Source organism: Parasteatoda tepidariorum, chromosome 10 (assembly GCF_982258835.1).
Source record: "Parasteatoda tepidariorum strain Cologne lab strain chromosome 10, Ptep-v5.0, whole genome shotgun sequence".
Lineage (NCBI taxonomy): Eukaryota > Metazoa > Arthropoda > Arachnida > Araneae > Theridiidae > Parasteatoda > Parasteatoda tepidariorum.
In genome coordinates, this window is record NC_141764.1 from 86,967,797 (window position 1) to 86,977,690 (window position 9,894).

Genomic DNA, 9,894 nt, shown 5'->3' on the forward strand with positions numbered 1-9,894 from the left:
TATTTAAAAATCATAAAAATAAATCTTGATCAGCCGAAAATTTTTTATAATACAAAATTATAAATATGTTTAAAAATTTTATTTTATATTTAAAAATTTAATAATCTGTTCTAAATCAAATGTTTACATAGTAATAAGACTAGCTGAAAATCAGTCAAAATTGGGTTTCAAAAAACTCTCAGGAAAATCGATTTGATGTTGAACCATAACAACCGTACCTTTATCCATAATATTTGTACCTTGAGTCAGTCTATAGAACAAAATTGCTTTTTTCTTAATAAGGTTTTATGGTGAGCGCTTTATTCTTCTGCAAATTGAACTATATTATCGTATAATGAAGACGAACTAATTTTTACAATAATACTGTTCAACACCGTATAAAGGCTACAGAAAATTCCAAAGATATTATAGTTCTATATTAACCAAACCTTCTAACAATGTATGATATAAAACATGACTTCAAATAACAACATACCAGAATCTAAATTTGCTCGAAGTGTACTTACTCAAAATTTAAATCTGAACCACTGCGAGCAGAATTTAAATTGCTCATAAAAATTTCGACTTAACAAATTTTTGACTTAACAGACTAACAGACGCAGGAATAAAAATGATAGAATAATATAATGTAATATTTAGGGTTTTATTTTTGTCAGATTTAAAAAGATGAACCTTGGGTAACCACCGCACATTTATTACCACCGAAACACTTCTTTTCCCCAAGCTTTCAAAGTGGGTATTCGATGATATTCGTTTTAGATTTTTCCCAAAAATAGCTCTTTAATCCACCCTAAAAATATGGTTTTTTAAATTGTAATTTATTTGAATATTATAAAGCATTAAAATCAAATCATTAGTTAAGTAAGTGTTCATAATATTGTGTTTGGCATATGTTTGGTTAGTAAAGAATGCAAAAGTAAAATTATACATGAATCATACACTATTTTTTATAAATTATTATGAATGTCGAATACGTTTTTCGAAAATTCATATTTTTGCTGCCTGCTATGTTTATTTATCGAGATATGTACAAAGGAATTATTCAGAAAATAATTTATTTTGTATATTTTTATTTGTACACTTCTTTCTTTCGTTCTGTAGATATCTTCCTAAATTTTATTTAAAAAAATTTATTTCTTATTTATTTATATTAATATAAATGAAAAAAAGACTTTTCATAATTATCTAGAAACAATAAAAATTCACAAAATATAATAAAATAATAAAATATTTTATTTTTTAAATAATTACAAACATTATTTACAAATTTTGGCTCTGAATATATACAAGTAATTTACACCTATAAACATGACTTTCATCATATACAAAAATATTCACAGTTTATACACCTAATGCCTTCAAAATGATATAGCGTTGCTCTAAAGCATAATGGACTAGTATATTACATATTTACAACAACCATGATAAAAAAGTTTAAACAGAAATAATTTCCTTTTAAATGTATACTTTATACATATTTTTTCCTACATTGTATTTACATCTAATATTATTTTTTTCACAACTTTGTACTGCCACAAATGAAATGCTAATGTGAAAAAATTCTTTCTATAAAAGATATTTTTTTGCTTGAAAATACAATATAAAAATTTATAAAAATTTCATATAAACTTAAAAAACTCCTAAACATAAAACAGCTGAATAACATATAAAGTTTTAAAATAATAGATTATCACAAAATTTATTTTACAAAATTTATTTTACAATTCTATTTACTACCTTTTTAATATTATTATTAACCTATTGGTTTAGTTGTAAGACCAGCGTTTTTGCCCAACTCTATTCCAAAGAAGATTTTACCATTCAGATCAAGTAGTGGGCGTGGTAAGAGGGATAGAAGTTTTAAAAGTACTGTTAAAGGATCAGGTATTGGACCTAAATTGAATGCCAAACCCGATCCTCCACCATCTCTGCCCGTAATGTAATTACTTACTGCTGGTACATCACCACCTCCTAAATTTAAAGCTAAATTTCCTAACCTAGACAACAAAGTCGATGCTGGAGTATTACTGGTTGCAAGAAGTTCTCCGGCTTTTTGCACACCGCTACCCAAAGGAAGAGTGGCTAGAATCGTATTGCTAGTTTGTGGGTTAAAATTACTTGTTTGTGGGTTAAAATTACTTGTTTGTGGGTTAAAATTACTTGTTTGTTGATTAAGATTGCTTGGTAGCGGATTAAGTGGAATATTGTTTAGTGGCCTATTAAAATTTTGAAAGTTTGCGTTTGGTAACGGCAATTTGTTTTGGTTTTGTACCAAATGATTGTTGCTTGCTAGAGGTTGTTGATTTATGTTTGAACGATGTGGATTTGGGCTAGATAGGATTTGCTGACTCAACAATCTTTTCAGAAATTCATTTGGATCCATTTTTGAATTTGAAGCAGGAGTAATTGCTGGTGGTTGAGTCGAGCTTATTCTTGACTGCTGTTGAATGAAACTTGCAAGCAAAGGAATCTGTTTATTAAGGTTACTGATAGTCTTTGAATCGCCGTCAATTCCTGAGCTTGGCAAAGGTTTATAGTTGCTTGCAACTACTTGGCGAGAATTGTCGACAAGTTGAGTAGTGCCCATAGAATCATCGAATTTAACTTGCTTTGAATTTCCGGGAATAGTTGTTGGATACAGATATGGTTGGGCTTGAGTTACAGGGTTTGTCAGATAGGGTAATTCTCCGATTCTTCCAGTGATTTTATTCGTTAATCTATCTCCAGAATCTTTCGCAATGCCCTTTGGAGTTTCTACTTTGTCTTCCATTTTATTATCCGCTGAATTGGCATTATTCGCGTTATATTTGACGGATTTTACAGTTGTCGTCTGCAGTTTATCTTCAGTTGTAGGTGCAGTTGTTGTGGTTGTAAACTTGTTTTTGCTGGCCAAACCAAACTTGGGTTTTTCTCTTGCCTTAAACTCAATCTTGGGTCTTTCTGTTGATCTCGTCGTGTATGATGTTACGAATTTTTGAGAACTTTCTTTTCTTCTAGCATCCAGCAAGGCTTTTTGACTGTTCCAGAAACTTCTGACAGCTGGCTTCTTGGTAGAAGGTCCAGGTGTTGTTGGTGGAGGGGACAACATGTATGGTTTTTTTGTAGTTTCTTCGGAAGTTTCTTCATATGTGTAGTAGTAACTGGTGTCTTCTGAGCCATCAGCTTGCAAAGTAGTTTCCGTATAAGGAAAAGGATAGGCTGGCTGGTTTCTAACGATAGAATGCTGAACACTAATGGATGTTTTTGGTGACAAAGATATTGTGGTGTAGTCATATGGCTTTGAAGTCGTTATGTGGGTCGATGGCAGCTGGAAAAAAGAATATGACACTATTGAAATGTTCACTAACTCACAATGTACATATTTTAGAAATATTTTTGCTAAACACGCCTCGCAGTTTGATAAATGACAATCATAGAAGTTTTAACAGTTTTTACTTTGTCAAAAGCAAGCGGTGCCAGTTTTTATTCTACAGCCCTTGAAAATATTTACAAATAAGCTATTCTGCCATCATATAAATTTTACGTACAATATATAGTATTACCCTGTGCTGTATGCTAAACATTTCATAATCATTTAACTAAATATACCAATATAGATCAAAGGATGATCTTTCGTTACTTTTAAATAATTTTTCATGTAAAGGAAGTTTTATCTATAATTCTCCTGAACACAGATTACACACTGATATTCATTAAAAAATTTACTTAATAAAGCAAGAAATACATATTTAATATTGAATTTTATCCACTATTGATGAAATTTAAGGTTAGTGTTACAATACTGTCTTTTTGTTTATCGTTCTTATATTGCGCTACTAGTGAAAGGATTTTGTTGTAGTTAAACGCTTTTATCATATTTTATTGATACCATCATAAAGTTGGTATAAAAATAGCAATAAATGTACAGATTATTATAGCTTCTAACTCATTCGGTGTTTTAAATGTATAAGCTTATGCTTAAAACAATTTTGAAGCAATTTTTTTTAATCTACTGTACCTGTTTTGGTCTTTGAACTGTTGCATACACTTGATTCAGTTGTGCAGAAGCACTGTAAGCTGTAAAATAACAAAATAGGTCAGTAATGTCTAAATTGACAAAGATAAAACAAGATAGCAAATCTTTATCATGTATGAAAGATTTACTATAGCACAATAGAAATTCCGAGGAATCATATAAGGCTTCTTCGTAGTCACTGCCCTTAATATATATTTAAATCCAAAATTGAAAACAAAATTAAAAATATTAATTTAAACGAGAAAAAACAGAAACATTAGTGAAATATGACGAATAGCTATTGAGTAAAGCATGCTTAAAAAAAACAAAACGAGGTTGTTAGCTTGTAGAAATTTCAAGGTGTTTGTGATAATTCTTGTCACTGCCTTTGCTTATTCAAACATGCTTTAATGTTTACAATCCAACTTTCCTCAGTAGTGATTCGAAAAATTATCGTAATACTTCAGCTTTTCCTTTATGCGTGAGCTCTTAAAAATATATATATTCTTGAAGCATATAATTATGACGTTTATTACAAAGCAGCCTATGAATAGGTTTGGAATGATTTTTAAGTAGAATTATAATTAACAAAAATGAGGGAAATTATAAGATTATCTTTCTCCATAGTTTTTCTGCATGTATTGACATCATTTCATTAATTCTTATTCAATAATAAGATCTGCAAATTAAAGATGTGACGCTTTCAGCTTGCAATTTTCCTAGATTGGTTAAAACAACACTTTAACCTTAAAATGGTCGATGAAAGTCACGTGAAGGCCAACAGATTAGACAGTCAACGAATTTCTCACATTCCATACCGACAGTTACCGAACTAAAATTACGCATTACAAAATATCAGTCAGATTCATGAGTTGAAGCATATGAACTTCCAAACTCCATTTAGCCTATTTTTATTTTTTAAGCAAATTGGACTTGGTGTTTGTTAAATCTGTATAAGCTGTCCTATTATGACTTTTCCTTAATCTTCAGTTCTAATGAAGTCAAAGATGTATACACACTGGAGTTCCCGAATTAATATTTCAGCAAAGAAAAGAAATAAGAAAGATATTAAACCTTAACGCATCGCTACTCGATAATGCGGGGCTAAATACATCTAAACCTGTTTGAAGTTTAAAAGAATTTTTAAAAACCCATCCATGTCCCTTCAAGTAATCAAGCTGGTTTTGAGGCTTTACATCCCTTTTACCACAATAGCGATTGGACAGATTTTAAGATGGAGTATGGTTTTTCCTCGTCTAAATAGTAGTTCATGATCCTTAGTCTATTATCTTTTTAGTTTGCTTTTAACAATGATTATTTATATTAACCTCCTAACCATCGGTTAATTTTTAAGAAAACTGTCATAAAAGTGCCTATTTCTTTATACACGCATAATATACACGTATTTGATTAGTGCTGACATCTAGTTTAAAGTAAACTAACTATCTACAATTACCTTAAAAATATCCTGGTACTGCCATCTGGTGTGTGAAATGAGAAATAAAATGTTTTTCGGTCAAAGGAAATGAATTAGTTTTATTCTTACTGGCGTGTTACTACTGAACACTCCAGTCCGGGAATAACACGAGAGCGAGAAATAGAGGGCGAAACCTCACTCCGTCATTTTCACGCGAGCGAGAAGGAAGGGGTTAAAGGGTGGTGATTACTGTACACCAAGCAATCATTTGTGACAGACTACTTACCTATAACCTAATTATTAACAATTATAATTTATAACTTCAATTTTATTCCTTAAGCAGATAAACATTCTTTCCCATCAATCTGGAATATTCTAAAAGATTGGTGTTTATTTTGTTCAAACTATAAACTTTTTGTTAAGGAATCTTATTGACCTTTTTCAACCAAACGTATCAATTAGAAGAAAATAATTTAAAACACATTTCTATTTTTGTTTTATGTTAGCTGAATTTTTGAACTTCTTCATAGTCTTATTAAGAACAAAACACACTATAAGTTACACAAAAAATATATAATAATTAAAATGGTAATATTGTTTGTAGAAAACATAGACTAAATGATAAAAGTGTTTCAAGATGCATGCGTTTATTTGTCAGAATGTATGTAAATGATAGATTTATCTTACATTTTAGTATTCTTATGGAAGACAAACATTTTGAATTTTCAGTATGGTTTTCTAACTTTTTAATGCGACCCTAATTTTAGAAATTTTGTAAAATTCATTTATTGAAAAATATTTACTAATTTATACCCAGTACGATGTCGATATTTTACTAATTTATAATTTAAAATTTATTTTTAATAATGCATAGATGAATAAAATCAATTTCACGCATTCCTTTTCAATGAAAGAAAATCTTGAAAAAACTTTGGAAGTAATTTATAATTTTTTATATTTTTGAAATTTATTACATTTCAATTCAAGATATGCGTTATTATTCAAAATTCATTGCTTATTTCAAGCAAAATATGTATATTTCATGGTTGTAAAAATAGTGCAAAATAAATTATAATCAATCCTTTGTCTCAGTGTATTAACTGTGACACGATAGATACATAATCAGGATCAATTATGCAATTTTCTCAGCTTTGTAAGATTAATCATTCTAATTTTATTAAAATTAAAAATATGTTTCAATAATAGTCTTCTTGCCAGTCTTAATAATAGTCATTTAAAAAAAAAATTAGTTTTTGCTAGTCCAGAAATTTTAACCAATATTAAATCTCAATTGGTCATAAATATAAAAGCTGTCGATATCCGGTTTACAGTATGTAATCAGAATTAAAGAATCAAAATGTGAAAATCAGAAATGAAATAAAAAAAATTTCCTAATGAAGTTTTTTTTTTGCCGTTCCTTATATTTTTATAACAAAAGTTTAAAAAAATATTGCTAACTATAAACCGGTTACTTTTCTTCTTTTTTTGAAGGAAATGTTTTTTTTTCCTTAGAAATTTTTAACCACTTCCAATATTGTTTAAATGAATGCAAAAATTATTTATTTTTATTTCTGTTTATCTTAAATAATTATACTCTCATAATAAAATAAAAGGATAAAAATGCTTGCATGACATTTTAAAATTCATAACTGTAAAATTATAACGTTTGATTGCTTTAGAAGGATTTGTATTTCTCTTTGTAGTTTTTTTAGCATTTGTTATTTACAACGAAAGAGTTCGAAATGTTACAATACAATTTTGAATGTATTTTCAAGGAAATAAAACTTATATTTATTCGTGTTCTTTCGGATTTAAAGGAATATATACATAATTCCCTGTTTAAAATAGTTGTTCTCGTTAGATTTTAGTCTATAATAAATATAATTTTTTGATGCGAGCTTCACTGCCTTTTGAAACGAAGAATTTCGAATTAATACCCGTCTATACAATTTTAATCTTTTATAGTATTATTCATTTTTACCTTCCTTTTTAAATTGCAATACTTATCTGTCACTCTGTACACAGCAAATATTAGGGCTTAAGTGAATTTAATGAAGGACAAAGAATTAAATTTATTCTGACTTATATTAATTTTAAATGTAAATTATGTTTGAATGAAAAATACATGTCATTACAAAGTATCCCTTTTTTTGAGAAAACTCAATACAGACATTAAAATATTAATTAGTATTAAAATTTAGTTCATAAGAAAATATGTATATCCATTTAAAATATTTTATTAATTTGAATAATCTTCAGTACTGTTAAAACTTAATTTATGTTTAAAAAAAATCAAACATTATGTAGGTACTTGAGTAAAATAGATTTATTACTATTATTTTTAGTCAAACAGGATTAAAATTTTAAGGAAAAGGGCATGGTGAACTAGCTTTTTATTCAATATAACTTAAAGCTAAACTTAAGCTAAAATCATATGATTTTAAAAATTTTAAAAAAGCACTTTTCTCGGGCATTTTGTTGTACTAATATTTCATGATAATTCATAATATTTCTTTATATTTCATGAAATTGGTGTCTATCTTCATAAAATGGCATGAAGTTTCATTTTAAAACAAAAAAAGCATGCAGGTTCCTCATTTAAATAGTCCAAAATAAAGCTGTTTAAAAATTAATAAATTTTGAAGAAAAATTTTAGATAAAAGACCAAATAAATAATATAAAAAAAGTTCTATTTTTTGGCAACTAGTTGTAATTTTCTTTAAAACCTGAAATAAGCTTAAGTTAAATTTTTAAAAAAAATTGATAAAAGAAATTTGATTTCCTAAATTATTTATTAAAATAATCTGATATAGCTTGAACTGTCATTGAAATAAGGAGAAAGTTATAATTATAAAACCTAAGCAATAAAAGAATTTTTTTTCTGGACATGCAGGACATTTTCTGGACACACGTTTTTTGGGACTATAACGCAAAATAGTGTATGAAATAAAATATATTTTTATAAATACGATGCTATTGCTAAAAATACCATTTAGATATTTAACTAATTTTATTACAAAAAAAATTATAAAAATGGGTCATAAAAATAAATTATAGCAATAAATTTGATAAAAAAAATATTTCTAATAAAAACAGTAATTTTTTTTACTAAAACACTAACTTCAAAACGCACGAAACAAAACGTATGTTTACTTACCGAAGAAGGTAAGAAGAGCAAGAATCACTTCCACTTTCATTTTCAGTTCTGAATCTTTTCTCAACTTTCACTTATGGCGGGAAAACAAACACTAAAATAATCCAGCAAGGTTGAGTGAATTTTGTTTTATACCGCTTTATCTCAAATTCTCCCGACCATGTCCAATCACCCAAGAACTTTCTTAATACAGTTTGTCGATGCAAAATGCATTTCCTATATACCTTCACATGAAATCACTTTTCGACCAATAGGAAGGGGTGTTTTGTCGGCCGGTAAATTTAACCACTTGACGCTTTTGATTGAGCTATCTTGTTGATGCCCGCTGTGTCTTTTTTTTTTTTTTTTTTTTTTTTTTTTTTTTTTTTTTACTTCTTTATTATCTTGTTTTTAGCGTAAATAAAGATGGTGAGCAATTGTTTTCCGGTTAGTGCTCGCAAACTCTTTGTAATTGGATGGTCATCATTTGAAGATATTGTCCGTAGAATTATTAAGCATGCTAATTCATCGGGACGGATATTTGTTTAGTTTAATTAGCTGCCGTAGACTTGCAAGACAAATTAAGGATGTCTACCAGGCAGCTGTTACATTTTCCCTTTGCATTTTAAATTTTACTTGATTATGAAAATTAGATGTCTGCACGAATTGATTATGCTTGCTATTTTGAAAGCAATAGTTCCTCAATAAGAGTGAAAGTAAATTGAAGTTTATGACATTTAAATATATTTGTCTTACGTCCGCACCAAAATCGCAAGTATTTCTCTATTTAAGTTATAAGAACTTTAAAGTTTTTATTAAAAGCTTTTTTAGTCAAAATAAGTCTTATTGGAGGAATTAAAAATATAATCTCAACAATAGATTGTGTAAAATGCAATAATACCACAACGGTTTCAGATTTGAAAAAATAAATTTAAATATATTTACAAAGTAGACTCAGAAAAAAAGTATGGTCTGAACTACCGGTATCGGGTAAAATTTATCGTGTTTCTGGTTCTCTGAGAACACCAAAGGCTCGGTAATTTTTACCGAACCGGTTTGTCGATGGTCTTGGAAAAATCTTAATAAAATATGGTTCTATAATATGCATACATGCCAACTTTTAATCCTTTCGAGGATGATTTTTCCCAGTGATAGTAAAATAGAATTTAAATTACAATTTTAGGCAGAAACATACGCTGTATTTTGAGAAAGCTTAAACCGACTATCACGAAAGTATTACATATTATTATATATGCTTCATTTTTTAAAAAATAGTGGTGGTCAAAAAGATTATAAATTAAGTTAATAAATGCAAGGAGTATATAGAAAGCATACAGTTTACTACCATTT

At 28.3% G+C, this 9,894-nt stretch overlaps 1 protein-coding gene across 1 annotated transcript; it reads right to left on the minus strand.

Moving 5' to 3' along the window:
• Positions 1-1,210: 1,210 nt before the first annotated feature.
• LOC107441396 (uncharacterized) lies at positions 1,211-8,798 on the minus strand. Its single transcript, XM_021146368.4, has 3 exons — positions 8,569-8,798; positions 3,998-4,056; positions 1,211-3,307 (listed from the first exon to the last, which is right to left on the minus strand). The coding sequence occupies exons 1-3, from the start codon at positions 8,606-8,608 to the stop codon at positions 1,754-1,756; spliced, it is 1,653 nt and encodes a 550-aa protein (XP_021002027.3). The 5' UTR covers positions 8,609-8,798; the 3' UTR covers positions 1,211-1,753.
• Positions 8,799-9,894: the final 1,096 nt, after the last annotated feature.

What these genes read in the sequence shown, in the direction of transcription:
- LOC107441396 (XM_021146368.4), bottom strand. Translation starts at nt 8,608, where the DNA reads ATGAAAGTGGAAGTGATTCTTGCTCTTCTTACCTTCTTCG. An exon ending in TGCTCTTCTTACCTTCTTCG is followed by an intron (nt 4,057 to 8,568) that starts GTAAGTAAACAT and finishes GTTATTTTACAG; the next exon opens with CTTACAGTGCTTCTGCACAA. An exon ending in CAGTTCAAAGACCAAAACAG is followed by an intron (nt 3,308 to 3,997) that starts GTACAGTAGATT and finishes TCTTTTTTCCAG; the next exon opens with CTGCCATCGACCCACATAAC.